Source organism: Anguilla rostrata, chromosome 12 (assembly GCF_018555375.3).
Source record: "Anguilla rostrata isolate EN2019 chromosome 12, ASM1855537v3, whole genome shotgun sequence".
Taxonomy (NCBI): domain Eukaryota; kingdom Metazoa; phylum Chordata; class Actinopteri; order Anguilliformes; family Anguillidae; genus Anguilla; species Anguilla rostrata.
Window position 1 is genome coordinate 2,214,445 of NC_057944.1, and position 22,500 is coordinate 2,236,944.

Sequence of the window (22,500 nt, forward strand, 5' to 3'; positions counted from 1 at the left end):
TGCAAAACCACAGCACCCCCGCCCCCCCCCCAAACACCGTCCACATGGAGGTGACTCATCCCCCTTCACACGCAGCCCTGCTCTGCTCATATGAGGCCTAGGGTGTTGAGCAGCTCACAGCTCCGTTGTTATGGCGACCTCTCTAGCCCTTTCATCATTGGCTCTTTTCCCTTAGCTGCGTTTCAGCCTTGGCTCCTTATTGGCCCGCACAGTGGGGGAGGTGACATCACCTCCCTGTCACATGACCACGATGAAGCTCATTGGCTGCTTTTAGTGTGAAAGACCATTTCCCCCACTTCCCGAACAGCTGCATTTTATCCAAAATATCTCACAATGGCTTCTTCTGTGCAGTCCAGTCTGCAGCATCTTTCTCCTGCCGGAGTTTACACACAGCAGAGTAGAATCGCTCTACCTTCTTTCCTTTTGTTATGAAATAAACACTCTCAGGGTCTCATGAACACATACGCTGCATATCTCTCACTCTCACACGCACACACATGCACACGCACATGCACGCCCACGCACACACATAATCTAAAGAGAAATAAAGACCTTGGTTTATAGAATGCAATGCAAGTTTTCCCCCAGCATTTTAGCCCTTTTTTCTGCATAAAAAACAGAGGGGGGGGGGGGGGGGTTGGGTTTGGCCTGTTTTGGAATATTGATTCCAAATTATGCCTTTGATTACAATTATGATAACATTATTAAAATATTCAAATTGGTAAACTTTCCAAAGTCTTTGGTGTATTCATGGTGCTTTCTGGCAACTGATGCCACAAATTTGCATCGAGATTTTTTTTTTTTTTTGGAAACATCCAGAGCAGGGGTCTCAAACTCCAGTCCCAGAGGGCCGCAGTCTCTGCTGGTTTTCGTTATTTCCTTTCAATCAGCAGCCAATCATGGCCTTGGGAACAAGGTGTGCAGACTCTTTAGCCAATCAATGACTTAACCTAAGCACTTAAGTGCAGGAACACATCAAAAACCATCAGCCCTCCAGGACTTAAGTTTGAGATCCCAGATCTAGAGCATCCCACAAATGGAGCTTAGAGGTGGAAGTGTGGACGCCCAATCAGGTCATGACAAATGACCTTAAAACAAAATCCCTCTCCTTTACTGCTCCAAAGATCAGTGCAGCTGCAGGAGTGGGAGTCTGCATGCGATGCATGTAGAAACACAAGCGTGCAGGTTCCTGAGGACCAGTGCAGCTGCAGGGGTGGGAGTCTGCATGCGATGCATGTAGAAACACAAGCGTGCTGGTTCCTGAGGACCAGTGCAGCTGCAGGGGTGGGAGTCTGCATGCGATGCATGTAGAAACACGAGCATGCAGGTTCCTGAGGACCAGTGCAGCTGCAGGAGTGGGAGTCTGCATGCGATGCATGTAGAAACACAAGCGTGCAGGTTCCTGAGGACCAGTGCAGCTGCAGGAGTGGGAGTCTGCATGCGATGCATGTAGAAACACAAGCGTGCAGGTTCCTGAGGACCAGTGCAGCTGCAGGAGTGGGAGTCTGCATGCAATGCATGTAGAAACACAAGCGTGCTGGTTCCTGAGGACCAGTGCAGCTGCAGGAGTGGGAGTCTGCATGCGATGCATGTAGAAACACAAGCGTGCTGGTTCCTGAGGACCAGTGCAGCTGCAAGAGTGGGAGTCTGCATGCGATGCATGTAGAAACACAAGCGTGCAGGTTCCTGAGGACCAGTGCAGCTGCAGGAGTGGGAGTCTGCATGCGATGCATCTAGAAACACGAGCGTGCAGGTTCCTGAGGACCAGTGCAGCTGCAGGAGTGGGAGTCTGCATGCGATGCATGTAGAAACACAAGCGTGCTGGTTCCTGAGGACCAGTGCAGCTGCAGGAGTGGGAGTCTGCATGCATGTAGAAAAACAAGCGTGCAGGTTCCTGAGGACCAGTGCAGCTGCAGGAGTGGGAGTCTGCATGCGATGCATGTAGAAACACAAGCGTGCTGGTGCCTCAGGACCAGTGCAGCTGCAGGAGTGGGAGTCTGCATGCGATGCATCTAGAAACACAAGCGTGCAGGTTCCTGAGGACCAGTGCAGCTGCAGGAGTGGGAGTCTGCATGCGATGCATGTAGAAACACAAGCGTGCAGGTTCCTGAGGACCAGTGCAGCTGCAGGAGTGGGAGTCTGCATGCGATGCATGTAGAAACAAAAGCGTGCAGGTTCCTGAGGACCAGTGCAGCTGGCAGTGGGGAGAATAACGTGGCGCGACGTCATTCGGCCAGCGAACTCTTCCTCAGACGGAGTCACAGAGCGCTTCTCTCCCCCCATGTACCGGGCCTGTCGCCGCGGGCGATGATGTAAGCGGTATCGCCAAACCCCGGCTTTCTGCACCTGCTGGGGGAGGCGGGGGGGAGGAGGGCGAAAGCAGCCGTGCACGCTCAGCCAGCCCCCCCCCCGGCTCTGAAGGCTCATTGTGAGGTTTGATAAAGACAGGAGGAAGGGCATAATGGGGGAGGGGGGGGCTCCTCCTTCCCCATTCCAGATGAAAGGTCTCGTTCCTCAGCTCCGCCCCCCTGACTTTTTCACCGGTCTCATTTCAGGAGGTCCTGGGAGCTTCTCCTGCGGGGCGGGCGGTCGGGTCCGAAAGGGCGCGCGCCTCGACCCCGTCACCGGTGCTGCGGACACGCCCGTCCGAGCCGCGGAATTTCCCCAAAACCACTCACCTCCCGAAAATAAAACACAGCACAGTGGTTTGACCGGTCACCGTGGAAACAGCCATTACAGCCGCGCCCCCCCCTCCAGCGCCGACTCGGGCCCGGCTGTTCGGCTGCCTCGATGTCGCCGCTGACAACCCCCGCCCTCAACCCCTCACCACCTCGCCTCCCCCCCCCGGCCCGGGACGCTCGTAATTAGCGAGCGCCGATCGGCCGCAATTAAAGTGAGAGCGCGGAAAGGGCCGGCTGGACAGCTGACGGCTTCCTCGTCTGTCGGGGAAATTAATCATCAGAAAGGCGGAGCGTTTCACTGGGGATTAGAGATAATGGTCCCAAAGAGGGGGGGTAGAGCTGGGGGGTTTGGGGGCAGCTGCAGATCTGCCCCTCTGAGGGGGTGAGAATGGGCAGCAGCAGAGGGGCTATCAGGGGTTTGCATAGGTTGGGGGAGGGGGGGGGGGGGGGCTTTGATCCCCCTAAGAAAGTGATTGGACCATGAAACCACAGCTGACCTCCCTTTGTCACAGCGCACCTTCCATCTTAAAAAGGCAATGCGGCATTACGCTCAGGGTGTCCCCACCGCCCGGCACGTTGCCCCTTTAAGCCTCGCGGCTCTCCCGGAGTGGACCCGCATCCATGGCGAGTCATTAAGAAGTTCTGCTCTCCTTTCCTCGCTGGGTTATGCAACTGGGAGGTTTCCATGGCAACCAGAGACACGGCGGACACGGGCCCGTGGTGAAAAGGCTTCGGGCCTCCGCGCTGTGCTGCGTTCTGACAGGGAGGGAGTTTGCGGGTTTGTACGGTCTCTCTGCATCCCTTTTCCTCGATGCCGTCCTCCTTTCTCGAGGTGCCATTCCGTGTTTTCACCACGGCTGGACTGCAGGCCAGTTTGCTTACAGGCAGAACAACACTCAGATGAAAGCAAGGGAGGGAAAATGGCTGCCAGCACAGGCTATTCTAACGCGCAGTTTCATAACCACACACGGCTTCCAAAACCACACATAACCACACAGAACCACACACAGCTTATAAAACCACACAGAACCACACACAGCTTCCATAACCACACACAGCTTATAAAACCACACATAACCACACACAGTTTCCACAGCCACACATAACCACACACAGCTTCCATAACCACACATAACCACACACAGCTTCCATAACCGCACACGGCTTCCATAACCATACACAGCTTATAAAACCACACATAACCACACACAGTTTCCACAGCCACACACAGCTTATAAAACCACACATAACCACACATAACCACACACAGCTTATGAAACCACACATAACCACACACAGTTTCCACAGCCACACATAACCACACACGGCTTATAAAACTACACATAACCACACAGAACCACACACAGCTTCCATAACCACACACAGCTTATAAAACCACACATAACCACACACAGCTTATAAAACCACACATAACCACACACAGCTTCCACAGCCACACATAACCACACACGGCTTATAAAACCACACACAACCACACACAGTTTCCACAGCCACACATAACCACACACGGCTTATAAAACCAAACATAACCACACAGAACCACACACAGCTTCCATAACCACACAAAGCTTATAAAACCACACATAACCACACAGAACCACACACAGCTTTCATAACCACACACAGCTTATAAAACCACACATAACCACACACAGCTTATAAAACCACACATAACCACACACAGCTTCCACAGCCACACATAACCACACACGGCTTATAAAACCACACATAACCACACACAGCTTCCACAGCCACACAGAACCACACACAGCTTATAAAACCACACATAACCACACACAGCTTCCACAGCCACACATAACCACACACGGCTTATAAAACCACACACAGCTTCCATAACCACACATAACCACATGGCTTCCATAACCACACACAGCCACCACACACTGGGAACATCCAATATAAAAAACTGGTGTCAGCGCTGAAAATAAATGAAATCATACATAATTTTGACTCGTATTGGAAAGCAGAATCATAAACGCATCATCTTTCTTTCCTATCTTCTCCATCTATCTGCATGCATTTAGGATTCCAGACTCTTCTTCTGAGAGGACGAAAGACAAACCCAAACTCAGTGCTCTCAGGGAGGGCATCTCTGGAGCACTCTGACATCAGCAAAACAAAGCAGCCCTTCTCTCATTAGGCACCAGGGTTCAACTGCTGCCTCGTCTGGAGGGAGCCTTCGATTGGTGGTCCCGTGCCCATGTGATGTCTACTGACTGGACTGCAGAAACCAGCTCCACCTCACCGGCCCCCAGAGGTGCAGGTATCCTATAGCCCTGCGCTACACCTGCTGAAGGGCGGGGGGGAGGGGGGGGGTGGGGGGAGGGGGCATGGACTAGGAGAGAGAACCCCCCCCCCATCCCCGCCCCCCGCCGCTCCTTGAGCTGTCGCTTTGATTAGTGTCTCTGAGCGAACGCGCACACAGCCTCACAAAGCGCTCTTTGTTTGGGGCCCGGTGGGCGGGGCCCGGCGGGAGGGGGCCGCTAAGATGGAGCCCGCATCGCGTCTCCCGCCGAACCCCCCCCCCCCCCCCCCGTCCTCCGCCCGCCCACCCGGCCGCACGCGAGACGCCACCACCTCCGCACCCCCGCAGCCGGCCGAACCGGGGAGGGGGGAGGGAGGGGCAACCCGGGGGGCCCGAATTCGGTGCCGTCTCTGACTCCAGTTCTACAGACGCAGTTCACCTCAGCCAACCACTGCTCCCGATTTCCGTTTTTTTTTTTTTTTTTTTTTACTTTTTTAAACCCTGGTACTGAAATGGGAAAATGGAGCACCTGCATGTTCGGTGACAATGGTCGGATCAGCGCCATTTTGAAAGCAGCAGACTCCTATAGAGAAAACCGACAGCATCCTGGCTGTTCACCAAACTGCTGCCTGCACTACAATCTCACAACGACCTAACGCACGGACCAGGCCCAGAAAGCACAGACTCGTCTGAGGACGCCTTAAGATACCCACGGGAGAACAGCACGCGAAAGAGGAAGATGCAGAGAAGCTGTCAGGGAGGTGTGTTCATCGCCTGTTGGGAACGAAGGACAGCAAATATAGCAGGAAAGTCTGCTTCAGTCCCCGTTAGTCCCTGTTACAGACCTCTCTTCTCCTTCCCTGTGCACAAGAATCCAGCTCACAGTCAGCTTGGCTTTAGTGTCAATTACCATAATGATCAAGTTCCTTTTTTTTTTTGCGTGTCTGTAAAAATATGCCTCTTTCCTTCCTTCCCTGCTGGAAATTTTGCATCAAAGCGTGACTGCTAAAGTGCAGGTAAATGGGAAAATAATCCAGACGCTATAAAAGCAAAGCAGCCGAAACTGCACACACACTGTACGCACACACACTGTTCCGCACACACGTCCTTTTGCACATCTTAGAGGCGGTGATTCAGTGCCGATAGCACCTCGACCACTCGCAGATGCACACACAAACTACAAACACACACACAAACATGCGGTCACACATACACGCGCAAACACCCATGCACACATACTCAGCACTTCTCTCTGAAAACAGACACAGACGCACACATTATACAGAATAGAGACGCGCACACAAACATTACAACAAAGGGAATACATATTCATCTCTCTCCAAAACAAACACACCCACATACACAAACACACACACACACACACACACATACTGTCCCATGGGGGCTGACCCACTCAAGACTCCCTTCCCCCCATTCTGAAGTAGTGGTGCGGTCAAAATGTCAAAGGGACCATTGTCATTAAGAGTGGCCCACCACTCTCTATTGTTACTGCGTGTTTGGGGCCTGCACTGTTCATTCAGACCACTGTATTCATTCTGCTCTCTCTCTCTCTCTCTCTCTCTCTCTCACTCTCTCTCTCACTTCCCTGTCTCACACTTTCTCTCTCTCTCTCTCTCTCTCTCCCCCCGCCCCTCTCTCTCCCCACCCCCTCCTCTCTCTCTCTCTCTCTCTCTCTCTCTCTCTCTCTCTCACCCCAGCACTGCACTCCCCAGGTAAGGGAATAGCTGGTTTTTGGGGGGGGGGGTGAATATCCCGCTCTTGGCCCCGTTACGAACGAACAGCGGACTGCGAGAGCGCGCAGCTGGCGGCTGGCTGGTCGTCCCGGCGATGGCGGCCAGGGCAGCAGTGGGAGGGGCCGGGTCCCGCCCACACAAAGAGAGATTGAAAAGCGCTATTTCTGTCCGTCTGCCATAATCGCGCATAATCCCAGGCTCCCACTGGAGCCCCCCCCCCCACCACCACGCCCTCCCCCCAAACCCCTCCCCCGTGATTCGCCCGGACGCCACTGCAGTCACGGTACCGGCTGCTCTCCGGTCTGGCCGAAACCCGCCAAAAAAAACAAAAAAAAACCCACCGCCTGGTCCGTGACCTTATTCAGGATGAGCGGTAAGAGCACCTTCAGCAAGGACAAGACATCGGCTTCATCGGGAGAGAAGCACGAGCCCATTTCAAACCTCACACCCCGCTGCACAGAGCCCCGCACCACGCCTTCACCCCTCTTTAAATAGGTCCGCCAAAATGCCCCGTTTAGCCTCCTGTCAGCGCAGGCCACGCAAGCTGCAACTATGCAGCATTAACAAACGGACCTGCGGACAGGAGCACAGGCGGCACACATCTCACACGATAATGAGCGCCCGCCTAGCTCGCCTAGCGCCTAGCTCTCCTCCCGGTTCAGCTGTGGCTATCCCGTAATCCTAAAATAACACAGCCCAGTGCGGTGATTTTAATTTCCTGGAAGGTCACGCACTGAGGAGAAGTCCAATCCAAACACATGTCTTATTCTGTCTGTCTGTATGAGCACAGGTGTGCAGTCAGTTATCCCACAAAGGCAAGGAAAGTGCATCTGTGGGGGAGGCTGAGTCGGGCTTCCCCACAGCAGGGAAGAGGCCATAAAACATGCAGTCAAATATTGGACTTGCTTTACATGCGAAACGGGAATTAATCAAAGGGCCAGCCGGGGAATACTGAGGGACAGGAAGTGGGAACTGTGCTAGTGGGGGGGAGGGGGGGGGGGTCGGGTGTGGAGGGGGTCATCCAATTTATGGTGTGATAAAATTCAGGTAGTGAAATAGGATTACTCTCTCTCTCTCTCTCTGTTTCTCTCTCCCCTCCCTTCGTTATCTTTCTCCCTCTCTCCCCCCTCTCTCTCTCTCTCCCCGTCTCCCCCCTCTCTCTCTCTCTCTGTCTCTCACACTCTCCTGCCCCTGTCTCTCCCCCCTTGCTCTCTCTCCCCCCTCTCTCTCTCTCTCTCTCCTCTCTCTCTGCTCTCTGTCTCTCACACTCTCCCGCCCCTCTCTCTCTGCCCTTGCTCTCTCTCTCCCCTCTCTCTCTCTTCCTCTCTCTCTCCCCCCCTCTCTCTCTCTCTCTCCCAGCCTTATTCTTTCCGTCAGAAGAGAAAAGTGCGGGTGATGGCGGAACCCCATCCTGTGAGCGGATAGGAGGGGCCAGCGCGATCTGGGAGAGGGGTTAGCGACAATAATCTTTCACCCAGAGCCTCCTGCATGGCTCCCCACTCCCTGCTCACCGCAGAATTGATCTCCGCTATATTTGTGGCGCTCTATTTATGGAGGGCCCCTCTGGTGCCTTTTATTATATCTGATTAAAAAACTGCGAAGCCAGCTCAAGAAAGTACAACACCCCTGGGACCTGAGAGAGAGAGAGCGAGAGCGAGCGAGTGAGAAAAAGAGACAAGGGGGGGGGGTGGAGAGAGAAAGAGAGAGTGAGAGGGGGGAGGGGAGGGAGGTTAGTGAGAGACAGAGAGAGAGAGAGAGAGAGGGAAGTGAGATGGGGGTGAGAAAGACGGAGAGAGAGACAGCGAGAGAGAGGGGGGGGAGAGGAGCGTGAGAGAATGAGAAAGGGAAAAAGAGTGAGGGAGAGGGAAGAAGAGAGTGGGAGAGAGAGGGAGATGGAAAGAGAGAGTGGGAGAGAAGGGGGAGAGGGAGGAAGAGAGTGGGAGAAAGAGGCGGCTGAGAAAGAGAGAGCCTCTTTCCAAGTGCTTCTGCAGGTATCAGCCGCGCGTTGCTGATTGGCTGAACGGGCGTGTCAGCTGACGGCTCTAAGCAACGTTGACCAATGCGCTCCGCGTGGGTGGCAGCTGGCAGGGCGGGTAGGCGGGGCCAGTGCGCTTAGCGGGGTGGAGAGGGGGGGCAGGGGGGGGGCACACAAGCACGGGCCGCTCTGCCAGGAGAGGAATTACTCTCCCATCTGAAGGCATTAGCCAGCGCGAGCGCCAGCGCTCCCGTTCGGGGAGCCTGACGTCACGCAGGAAAACAAAACAAATGTCATGCGGATTAAAGGCCACTCTTTTTATGTGCAGTCCTGATCTGGGGCCCCGGCTCCTCTTTCTAAATACCACCCATCCCTGGCACTCATCCCCCCTCAGAGCTCATGTGTCATTTCATGCATATATAATGGGACATGTCACAATAGAAGTATCACGTTTTATCATTTGTACGGCGTCTTTATTTTTAAGTGCGCCCGGTGATGCAGTAATGCAGAGGTATGGAAGCGTTAGAACTCGGCGGGACGTGAGGCGTTGTCTGGGGGGGCGACCGAATTTAAACCCGTACTGGGGGATGGGGGGGGGAGGGGGGCTTTGATGGCACCCCCTGAGCTGTGATCTGTTCTCTATCCCTGACCGTCTCTGCTTCCCCCCGTCTGAACAAAGCAAAATATGTGAAAGGAGAGGGGCCAGCCCTGCTCACGTATTGAAAGTGTTAGACACAGCACTCAGTGTCACTAATATTTCTCTGCTTTCCCAGCTCTTACTCAGAGACGTTTTCTCGCCGATCTTCACCCAAGCCGAGAGGTTCAGCAGTTACCTACTTCACTGGCCCTCTTGACCTGTCACTCATCCCGCTGACAAGGAGTACTGGGGGCATGCTGAGCAGATAGAACCAAATCCAACCACATCACAACCACATCCAATTACATCCAACCACATCACAACCACATAATAACCACATCCAACCACATCACAAACACATCCAACCACATCACAACCACATCACAAACACATCCAACCACATCCAACCACATCACAACCACATCCAATTACATCCAACCACATCACAACCACATAATAACCACATCCAACCACATCACAAACACATCCAACCACATCACAACCACATCACAACCATAACCAACCACATCACAAACACATCCAACCACATCCAACCACATCACAACCACATAATAACCACACCCAACCACATCACAACCACATCCAACCACATCAAAACTGTGACACAACCGCATCACAACCACATCCAACCACATCACAACCAACCATAACCACCACTCAACACATACAATCCAACCACATCAACCACATACAACCACTCAACATACCAACCACATCACAAACACATCCAACCACATCACAACCACATAATACACCAACCACATCACAACACTATAACCACATCCAACCACATCACAACCACATCCAACCACATCACAAACACATCACAACCATAACCAACCACATCCAACCACATCACAACCACATAATAACCACATCCAACCACATCACAACCACATCCAACCACATCACAACCACATCACAACCATAACCAACCACATCACAACCATAACCAACCACATCACAACCACATCAACTCCAACCAATCACAACCACATATACCAACCAACCACATCACAACACACATCCAACCACATCACAACCACATCCAATTACATCCAACCACATCACAACCACATAATAACCACATCCAACCAATCACAACACATCCAACCACATCACAACCACATCACAACCAATCACAACCACATCCAACCACATCCAACCACATCACAACCACATCAACAATCACAACACACCAACCACATCACAACCACATAAAACCACATCCAACCACATCACAACACATCCACACATTACACCAACCACATCACACCATCACCACAAACCATACAACACATCCAACCAATCACAACCATCCAACCACATCACAACACATACAACCAATCACAACCACATCACACCATACCAACCACATCACAACCACATCCAACACTCCCAACACATCACAACCACAATCAATAACCACACCAACCACATCACAACCACACATCACACACATAAACCAAACAACCACATCACAACCATAACCAACCACATCACAACCACATCACAAACCGACTACACACCGCATCACAACCACATCAAACGACATCACACCCACACCACATCACACACCACAACCACATCCAACCGCGTCACACCCACATCCAACCACATCACAACCACATCCAACCACACCACAACCACATCCAACCGCATCACAACCACATCCAGCCACATCACACCCACATCCAACCACATCACAACCACATCACAACAACATCCAACCACATCACAACCATATCACAACCACATCCAACAACATCCAACCACATCCAACCACATCACAACCGCATCCCACATCACTTGCCACTACTATTAAACAATCACAGACAGTGCACCAACGACACGTATACAAGTCCAGCATCCATCAGCACATAAGACAGACATCGAGCCATGACCATATCGAAGTCATCCACACTAACCAATAGAACCACATCCACTCGTTGCAGACTATTTGAAAAAGTACTGGTAGTGGAGCACGTCGGTCATGATCAGGACCAAAAGAAATGAGGCAGGGTGCATGGCTGAGCCATCCATTACAAACGGACCTCCGGTGCAGAGGTCACTTTGACAACTTCACGTGCGTTGGGGCAGCTGTTGATCAGAACTTAAGCATTCACGTCAGGGCCGTGCCCGTTGCTGACTTCATTCGCCGTCGGTTCATGCGGGTCAGCGGTGACCGAACTTCAGCCGCTCAGCGTTCAGGGGTCAGCGGTGACCAAACTTCAGCCGCTCAGCGTTCAGGGGTCAGCGGTGACCGAACTTCAGCCGCTCGGCGTTCAGGGGTCAGCGGTGACCGAACTTCAGCCGCTCGGCGTTCAGGGGTCAGTGGTGACCGAACTTCAGCCGCTCGGCGTTCAGGGGTCAGCGGTGACCAAACTTCAGCCGCTCAGCGTTCAGGGGTCAGCGGTGACCGAACTTCAGCCGCTCAGCCGCTCAGCGCTGAGGGGTCAGCAGTGACCGAACTTCAGCTGCTCAGCGCTCAGGGGTCAGCGGTGACCGAACTTCAGCCGCTCAGCGTCGGGAGCGTGTGTCCCTGCAGAGTGAGTGCTGTCGCTCACACCTCCCCGTCCGGAGGGTCACGTTACGCGCGGTGCAGTGAAACGGCACGCTCATGATCAGCACAACAGGAAGCCGCAGAGAACAGACTAACGTTGCCGTCCAAAGCGCACGTCAGGACGGACGGACGGACGGCCCCTTCGCCCCTACCGATGACCAACAACCAGAAAGAGCCAACTGGGGTCATCATGGACAAAGAAAACGCTCGCATCTGAAGGCCATTTTATGGCGGGACAGGAGACGGGAACGTGCTAAAAATAAAAAACAATCAAACGTTTCGGCTAGCCGGCCATTTCGCAGCGGCAGCTTTTTATCTCGCAGCCAGGACGCTCGGGCCCTAAGCAGCTTAACGGAAAATCGGCGACGTCGGTAACGAACGAAGGGGGGTGGGGGGGGGCGGCCCGGAATTAAACGCTGAAAACCGCAACCTCAGCGCCGGATTAAGACGAAGCTTTCATACTCTGCCAGAGGGACACGGACCCGGCAAGGAGGAGAATGGCGTTCAGAGCGGGTCTGTCAATCGGGAGAGGGCCCACCAGTGACCGAGCGCAACACTGAGCCGGAGAGCTCTTATTACATCGACGGCGACGCCCGCCTTCTCGGGCCCCGCTGGCGACTGAGCGACTCGCGGGGCCCGGGCGGGGCGGGGGCGGGGCCGGGGGCCAAGATGCTGGGAGGGGGGGGGGGGAGGGAACCAGACCCCTCCACGGCAGGACAGCGGGGTGGAAGCGCTACCCCCGTTCACACGAGCTCCGGACCCAGGGCTCAGAAAAGGCCGCAGAGGGGGGCGGCGGGAAGCTCGCGGCGCGGAATGGCCGCGACGCGCGCCCGGAGCGCCCGCGAAGGAAAGTAAAAATGGCGGCCCGATTGTTTTGGGACGGGAGACGTCCAGGCAGCGCTTCGTTTCCGTCGCGGTGGAGGGAGAGGCAGGGGCCGGCCCCCCGTTTTTACCGCCGACGGCCGCTGCGGACCTCCGCGCCTCCGCTCCGCCGCGATCGGGGACGGGAGGCTCGACGGCCCCGCGGCGTCCGTTTCCGAAATCGCAGCCGACCAATTTCACCGTTTTAAAAATGTCAGCGCCAGATTCTGGCAGCTCTCTCTGAGACTGAACTGACATCACGCGGTTTTCCAAGCCTCTCGCACCTACGTCTGGAACGCCGGTGTCAAATAAATCTTTCCCTCGGTTCCGGCCCAACGGGCATGTCTCTGTCTCTGACCCCTGCTGCAGTGGCCAGCTAATGCCATCTGAGTGAAGTGCTAGCGGTGCGCTATCCCAGGATTAATAGGAGGAGTTTTGGGGTGTTTGTTCCCAGTAGAGTGATGCATAGCCCCTTCCACTTGCCCACCCCCTCCCCAGAACCCTCAGCAGGTGGTCCTATTGACCAATTCAGCACCCAGGAAGAACCGGTGCTCATTTGCATACAGATGCCCCCTGCTCGGAAGGAACCCCCCCCTGCCCGCCCCCCTCCTGCCCATCCTCTCTCTCTTCCCTCCCCACATCTCAGATGCACAAACGTTCCCCCACAGTCTCCTCTTTCTTCTCCCTCCTTCCCTCCTTCCCTTTTTCCATCCTTCTGAATCCCATCGAGCTGCAGCTGCCAGCTTTGGGGGGGGGGGGCTGGCATCTGTGGGCACAGTCAGGCCCCGGGTCTCGCCAAGGGAAGGAGGGGGCACGCAGGGAGAGACAGGGAAGAATTCACTGGCCGATCAGGAGATGGGGGCTGGGGGGGGGGACAGGTCGGCCGGCTGGATAAGGCTCTTTTAATTAAAAAAGCCCAGCCCCCCGGCCCCCCCAGTCATCTGTGCTTCCTCCTCGACACCCTGTCCTGGGATCTCTCCCAAAAAACTCCCCTCAGACGCTTATGGGAGCGGGTGCAGGGGTGGGGCATGCAGATGCATATAAAGCACTGCTACAGTCTCGCTCACTGAAAGCGGCCAAACCCAGGCAACGGGCAGACAGACGTACTCCTTTCAAATGAAATTACATGGCAGTAGGTAGTTGTGGACAGAACGGTTTTAAACAAATAAAACTCACTTTCTAATGCCTGACGGGGAAAATGGCATTCATCAAACAATCAATCAATCAATCAATCAATCAATCAATCAATCAATCACATCCCTGCTCGAGCCCAGCCACACGCAGTCAGGGTCTTCACAAACAGAGGTAACTGCATAACTGCGTCATTTTCCCTTTAAAAGTGACCACCGTAAGACAACCCCTGCTTTAAATACTTGGGCTATAATGCGCAAGATCGCTCCAGACTGTCTAAAGAAATATATACTACCTGGTGACTGTTAGGTAAAACAAAGATGGCCGGGTAACTGCCGTTTAATTTTGTGCAGGCACGGCCGCTCTGGTTACCTGGGTAGAAGTCTTTGGATTTGGACAGCTTGATGGTGGCGCCGGTCTCTTTCTGCAGCTGGACGATGGTCTGCCCCCCCTTCCCGATGATGGATCCGGCCGCATAGCTGGGGATCAGCACCTTCAGGAAATACTCGCCCTCCTCTGGAGATGACAGAGAGACCAAGATAGCGCGAATCAGACACGCCGAGGCACAGATGTGCTGGGCTCGGGCCTGTGTAACCCGAACCCCCCCGGCTGGGCTGTCCTTCACACGCACTCGCTCGTTCTCTGTCAGGACAGGATAGTTTATTTAGCGCATGCACCACAGAAGACCCCCGCAACCCCCCCTCCCACCCCCCCCCCCCCCATCCCCCACACACACACACACCAAGTAGTAATATGATTTTGCTGGCTGCATCAAAGATATAGAAATATATTATCTTTCTTTCTTTCCACGCATACATATGTACAAGTAAACACTCGATATGAAGTGATGTTAAAATAAAGTCGGAATGTATGAACAGAAGCATTAAATAAAATCTCACAATAAAACCCATTGCCTTCTATGCCGTGGCTTGTATACTAGAGGAAACTGCACATCTAAATGCTGGCAGCGTGCTCCTTCCTGTGAACCTGATGGAATAAACAGGCAGCCCTGCACACTTCTTCCCAGGCCATGAAGAAGGAGAGGGCGGCCATCTTTGTCATCAGTAAAACCCGAGTTCCAGAATGAGAGGACAGCGTCGGGCACCGGAGGCCTTCTACACTGCATGAACAGCGAAACGTCACCTGCATGCACCTGGTGAACCTCTGGGGTTTGCGGTGGCGTCGTCCTTAATACCTGTTTGACTCATCTCCACCTGTTACGCAAGACGAAACGCTTCCGCTGAGACACGAGGGAAGAGAATAAGGGAGGGAACCAACCGTCGACCCATCGACCCCCAGGACAAAAGGGTCTTTCATTTGGGAGTGAGCATTACCTGCCAGCCGAACAGCCAGGTCACTGACACCCGGCCACCGTCCCGCTATTCCCTTTTGAACTTTCTCCCAGGCTCACCCAACTGGGTAAATTTAATTACTGCACCCCAATTAATACAGAGCACCACCCCCAAGGCACTCAGCTTAAACCGGATCTTTATTACACACGTTTGTTTATTTTTTTACGTGCGTCAGCACTCTTAACAACAGCCGATGGAGGAATTATGAGCAGTAGAAACTTTGGGTCGCGGACCCAGCTCAGCGAAGAGGCCCACAGCCAGCACCAGAAGCATGATGACTCAGGATAACAGCAGAACTGCGATCCCCATAAGGCCACAGTCTCTCCAGCACTTTCTCATCCTCAGTGTAGGACAGCCATGAGGAATCTGACATTGAGTACCTTAGGGTGCGGCCCAGCTCGCGACAGGCCCGCGAGCCATCACAGAAGCGTGAGATCAGGTACACGCTGCGTCGCCATGGGGCACAGTTCTCCATTTCAATTCCGTAGAGAATATTTAAATCACCTGCAAAATGAAAAGGCCCAATGACGTTCTGGCATTTTTCACGTAAAGAAGTGAATTTCGGTTAATTTCTGGAATTGACAGATATGAGATGGAATGGAGCCCCAGCCGAGCGAGAGAGGGAGCGGAATTTGGCTTTTTCAGACGCAGAGGGGCTGGAGAAAGCAAAGCGCGAGTGAGAAAGTACGGCCTGGTCAAAGGGATTATCAATCACCGGGACTTTATAATCTTTTATTTAGCCACTTTGCTTGCCATAATCTCATTAAACGCAGCGCACAGACGCATTGTGTGTGGAAGCAGGCCTGTGTGTTAGCGAGCCGCGTTAGCGAGCCGCAGCCCTGGAAGCTGCAGGCTCTGTGTGTTAGCGAGCCGCGGCCCTGGAAGCTGCAGGCTCTGTGTGTTAGCGAGCCGCGGCCCAGGAAGCTGCAGGCTCTGTGTGTTAGTGAGCTGCATTAGCGAGCCGCAGCCCTGGAAGCTGCAGGCTCTGTGTGTTAGCGAGCCACAGCCCTGGAAGCTGCAGGCTCTGTGTGTTAGCGAGCCGTGTTAGCGAGCCGCGGCCCTGGAAGGTGCAGGCTCTGCGTTAGCGAGCCGCGGCCCTGGAAGGTGCAGGCTCTGTGTGTTAGCGAGCCGCGTAGCGAGCTCCAGCCCTGGAAGGTGCAGGCTCTGCCTGGACTGTGGGCCAGTCTGCCTGTAGGGGTCTGTGGGGGGAACGCCAGGTGCCCGCAGAAACGGACCGTTTCGTTCGGACCCGCTCCTGCGACACCTCCAAAGCCGCCAGGCAGAGGCGCAGAAAAGCCTGCATTTCCAACTGACCTAATTTCCAGAAAAAGCACAGGCTAGCCTCCTTTCAATCTGGACCAGGCTAATTATAACCAGCCTCAATTAATGAGGTTGGGAATTAATGAAGAATTAGACACACGCACCAGTCACATCGGTGACATCCATCATCTTATTTATTACTGGATAAATTCTGAAAATTTGGGGACTGTTTCTCCCTTTAACTGTGTGCTGTAGCTGCTTAACACATGGGCAATGCCTGCAAATGGAACACAAATGTGTACTTTTGAGGCCAAAAGTTTACATACAGCTAGGCTAAAGATATTCAAACTCAGTTTTTCACAACTCCGCATATTTAATGTTACGATACATTTCTTTTGGCAAGTCAATTAGGGCATCTAATTTGTCTACGTTAGAGGTCATTTTAAAACAATCGATTCAAGACAGATTTATTTCAGCTTTAATTCACTACATCAGAATTCCAGTTGGTCAAAAGTTTACATACATCAAGTTGACTGTCTCTTTAAACAATTGATGTAATGACTTTTTAGAAGTTTCTGATTGGCCAATTGTCATAATTAGGAGTTAATTGGGAGTTAATTGGCACCTGTGGCTGTATTTAAGGGCCAACCTTTAGAGCCACTGCTTTTTTGCCCTTGATATCATGGGAAAATCCAAGCAACTCAGCCAGGACCTCAGAAAAAAAAATGCAGACCTCCACAAGCCCGGTTTCTCCTAAGGAGCAATTTCCAAACAACTGAAGGTACCACGAGCATCTGTTCAAACAACTGCATGCAAACATAAAAATCTTGGAACCACACAGATACTGCATCTTTCAGGAAGGAGGCACAAATTAACTCCCAGGGCTGAACAAATTTTGGTCCGAAAGGTTGAACTGAACCCCAAGACAACAACAAAGAAACTGGTGAAGGAGTTGGAGGCATCAGGTACCAAAGTATCTACATCCACCATTAAGAGAATCCTACATCGCCATGGCCTGAAAGGCTGTTGCACAGGGAAGCAGTCGCTACTCCAAGACCGACATAAAAAAGCCAGAATTAAGTTTGCAGGTGATCACCAGGATGAAGACCTAGCCTTTTGGAGGAGTGTTCTCTGGTCAGATGAAACAAAAATTGAACTGTTTGGTCATAATGATCAGTGCTATGTATGGAGGGAAAAGGGTGAGGCTTTTAATCTGAAGAACATCATCCCAACTGTGATGCATGGGGATGGCAGCATCATGTTGTGGGGGTGTTTTGTTGGAAAAAGGACTGGTGCACTTCAGAAAATAGATGGCATCATGAGGAAGGAGGATAATCTAGAAATACTGAAGCAACACCTCAAGACATCAGTTAGAAAGTTAAAACTCACAAGTGAGTCTTCCAGCGGGACAATTATCCTAAGCATACCTCCAAAGTTGTAACAAAATGACTTAAAGAGAACAAAGTGAAAGTATTGGAGTGGTCATCACAAAGCCCTGACCTAAATCTCATAGAAAATTTGTGTACTGAACTAAAAATGCATGTCCAAGCAAGGAGGCCCACAAACCTGACTGAGTTACACCAGTTCTGAAAAATTCTGCAAATTGTTGTGAGAAGCTAGTGGAAGGCTACCCCAAGCGTTTGATTCAAGTTAAGCAATTAAAAGGCAATGCCACCAAATACTAACAAAGTGTATGTAAACTTTTGACCCACTAAAAATCTGATATAGTACATGAAAGCTGAAATAAAGCTGTCTCTCAGCTATTATTTTGAAATGACCTCTTATGGAAATAAAGTAGACATCCTAACTGACTTAACACGGGAAATGTATGGTAACATGAAATGTGTGGAGTTGTGAAAAATTGAATTTGAATGTCTTTAGCTTAGGTGTATGTAAACTTTTGGCCTCAACTGTATACTGCATGTACATAACACCCTGGCAGTTATAATACTCTTCCATTGCACAGCCAATGTGATTAACATGTATCTCTATTGCAACTCGACTGATGTTGAAGGTACAATGTATTCATCACCAATGACAGATCACCGAAATTTGTGGGCTGAGAGATACAGGACCATTTACACACACAGTAAAGTGTGAGTTAAATACAGGACTATGCACACACACAGTAAAGTGTGAGTTAAATACAGGACTATGCACACACGGTAAAGAGTGAGTTAAATACAGGAATATGCACACACACAGTAAAGTGTTTTTTTTTTTGTGATGTTGCCCATAACAAGGTCTCCTGACACCCTGGAACTCTGTGTATGTCAGACAGGAAGGAGAGAAGCAGGACCCCCCCCCCCCCCCCCGAACCTGGCCTGTCCGAGGAGAAGCACGCAGGACAGGAGACGCGAAGCGCAGGAGGAGAGCAGAGCAGACGAGAGGGAGCGGGAATGGGAGGATGAGGAGGAAGATTGGCGTGAAGAAAAAGAGGAAGGGTGAGGAAGAGCAGGGCAGGGAAGGGATGTTTGTTTTGTAAGACCTCCGCTTGCTGACCATGTCCTGGCTCTGTCACAGAGGCTCTGAGAAGCCGCAGATCAGACTTCCTGTCTCCTCCCCTGCTAGTCTCCCATACGGACCACCACAACCCAGACACACTTCATACATAACCAGGAAGCGGCCCCTTTACACGAATCTGTGACCCAGGAGGGGCCCTTTACACGATGAGCCACACCGTCGTTCTGCTTGAGACAGGTGACGGTAATATCAGGTGCTCAGTTAGGGGGGGATGCTTGCATCCATTAGGCACTTACATGTTTGCTACACTTCCACAACTAACAATCTTATGTTTTTCAGAACATTCCAAATTTGTCCAATTGTCCGGGATGCCCCAGAAAGTTACCTCTACGTCACAAAGGACATGGAAGACTGCGGAAATAGTGCATCATAAAGCCTTATTCAGGTATTCAAAAATAATTTTAATTGTGGATGTACCTTCACATTCTTTTTAATATTAATTTCAGTAATTTTATTAAAGATATTAGCAACATTCATAAATACTTACACAACAATGTTAAAAGATTTTTTATATATGATCCATGATGTTTTTGTGACTAAATGATAGTGGATGCTAGCAGTGGGTTTTCATGTGAGGTGCCCAGACCATTTATCTGTGACTATGACACAACTTGTTTGGAACAGTAAATATGTTTGGGGAATGGTCTGATCATAACATTGTGTCACAACCATATGGGAATATAGCCGGGACGTTACCAAACATTCTGGAAACTATTAGTGTTAGCAGTGTCCACCATTTCACACTTTCAGAGTTGCAAATAACAGGATCCGACTGCAGCAATAGAGACTAATCACTCCATTGTATTTTGAAAACATTCATATTTTTTATTTTTAGAGCTTGTATTCAATGGCTGCAAGTATAACTAATGCAAATGAATGATAATCTTAAAGAATTGTAAAGCTGCAGTGTACAGTGTTAGGGGAGGATAACAGTAATGTTACCCCAATGCTGCAGCGTTCAGTGTTAGGGGAGGATAACAGTAAAGTTACCCCAATGCTGCAGTGTACAGTGTTAGGGGAGGATGATAGTAAAGTTCCCCCCATGCTGCAGTGTACAGTGTTAGGGGAGGATGATAGTAAAGTTCCCCCGATGCTGCAGTGTACAGTGTTAGGGGAGGATGATAGTAAAGTTCCCCCGATGCTGCAGTGTACAGTGTTAGGGGAGGATGATAGTAAAGTTCCCCCGATGCTGCAGTGTACAGTGTTAGGGGAGGATGATAGTAAAGTTCCCCCATGCTGCAGTGTACAGTGTTAGGGGAGGATGATAGTAAATTTCCCCCGATGCTGCAGTGTACAGTGTTAGGGAGGATATAGTAAAGTTCCCCGATGCTGCAGTGTACAGTGTTAGGGAGGATGATAGTAAAGTTCCCCCATGCTGCAGTGTACAGTGTTAGGGAGGATGATAGAAGTTCCTGATGCTGCAGTGTTCAGTGTTAGGGGATGATAGTAAAGTTCCCCCGATGCTGCAGTGTTCAGTGTTAGGGGAGGATGATAGTAAAGTTCCCCGATGCTGCAGTGTACAGTGTTAGGGAGGATGATAGTAAAGTTCCCCCCATGCTGCAGTGTACAGTGTTAGGGGAGGATGATAGTAAAGTTCCCCCGATGCTGCAGTGTACAGTGTTAGGGGAGGATGACAGTAAAGTTCCCCTGATGCTGCAGTGTACAGTGTTAGGGGAGGATGATAGTAAAGTTCCCCCCATGCTGCAGTGTACAGTGTTAGGGGAAGATAATAGTAAAGTTCCCCCGATGCTGCAGTGTACAGTGTTAGGGGAGGATGATAGTAAAGTTCCCCCGATGCTGCAGTGTACAGTGTTAGGGGAGGATGATAGTAAAGTTCCCCCGATGCTGCAGTGTACAGTGTTAGGGGAAGATGATAGTAAAGTTCCCCCGATGCTGCAGTGTACAGTGTTAGGGGAGGATGATAGTAAAGTTCCCCCGATGCTGCAGTGTACAGTGTTAGGGGAGGATGATAGTAAAGTTCCCCCGATGCTGCAGTGTACAGTGTTAGGGGAGGATGATAGTAAAGTTCCCCCGATGCTGCAGTGTACAGTGTTAGGGGAGGATGATAGTAAAGTTCCCCCCATGCTGCAGTGTACAGTGTTAGGGGAAGATAATAGTAAAGTTCCCCCGATGCTGCAGTGTACAGTGTTAGGGGAGGATGATAGTAAAGTTCCCCCCATGCTGCAGTGTACAGTGTTAGGGGAGGATGATAGTAAAGTTCCCCCGATGCTGCAGTGTACAGTGTTAGGGGAGGAAAACAGAGGAGGACTTTTCCAATCTTACTCGAAAGGGAACTGTGTCCCTCTTGGCCGAGACTTAAAGCATCAGAACCAAAACGTTCAGAAACCCAAATGATTCAAGCACAACCACATCGTCTTTCCCATAACCCAGCTCATGACATAAAAAGCAGCTCATCTCTCAGTACGAAGTTGCTATATTGCACTTTAGAAATACATACTTTGTGACATTGATTTAGCAGATAGAAACATAACCAAGACAACCCTGTGGGCTTCCAATCATTTTTGGATTGTTTGTTTCTGGTGTAACTTAAGAGTCAAGGAACCCCTCCAGACCAGCAACCCAACAATAGCTCTCCATGCCAAAATACAGCCGTTATATGTAGACGCAATAGCAAGAGATGCAGGCAAAATAACAAAGCAAATGAAAGGCACATTGTGTGGGTTCCCTTCAGCCAAGGGTGTATGACGAAGCCCAGCAGCTTCAGGATTCTGCGCCAACTCCTGTTCTTAATTATGTCATCATCTCCATCGTTTACTTGATCTTACATTATTTAACCACTGAGCCACTGCTAAAGACTGCACATTCCCATGGTCGGACTGTTGTACTCTGGTCTGACACAGGACCGAACCAGCATTGGTCAGGGGTAAGACCAGCAGTTTAAAAAACAAAGCCAGGTGCAGTAATTGGTTGGAGCTAAGACCAGCACGTACACCAGAGTCGTGTGCCCATGCATTAAGAATTAGGGCTCTATACGAGAGTTCAGACAAACCTGATGTTTTTAGGCATTATGATGGCGACTGATATCACTCCATAGACTGAATGTCATAATTAATTAATTACAACCCGCTGCTAATGCAGTGAAGCTGGAAAACTAAACAAAAATAAATTCCTTACAAGCACACGCTCCCTCAGGTTCACTGTTTCACTTGAGAAATCACGATCAGACCAGTGCCTGTTTGTCACAATAAACATTCAGGTTTATTGTGGTTATGTAGAACTAGAGATTTACAATTTTTTCAATCACTTTTAACATATCATAACATAACATAACATAATTATGAGAACAGGCCGTTCAGTCCAACGATGCTAAATTAACAAAATTAGTGCTCTGATTACCTACAGACTAGATAGTATCTAACACATATTTTGTATACTGGCACACAGCCAAATGTTTGTTTTTGTTGTTGTTTGTTTTTTTTAAACAGCATGTATAC

At 51.0% G+C, this 22,500-nt stretch overlaps 1 protein-coding gene across 2 annotated transcripts in view; it reads right to left on the bottom strand.

Moving 5' to 3' along the window:
* nova2 (NOVA alternative splicing regulator 2) overlaps positions 1 to 22,500 on the bottom strand; it is a 59,724-nt gene that overhangs the window by 29,159 nt on the left and 8,065 nt on the right. For both annotated transcript variants that reach the window (XM_064301213.1, XM_064301214.1), the window contains exon 2: positions 14,283 to 14,426. In XM_064301213.1, coding sequence (XP_064157283.1) covers positions 14,283 to 14,426 — 144 coding nt within the window. The remainder of the gene's footprint in view (positions 1 to 14,282; positions 14,427 to 22,500) is intronic.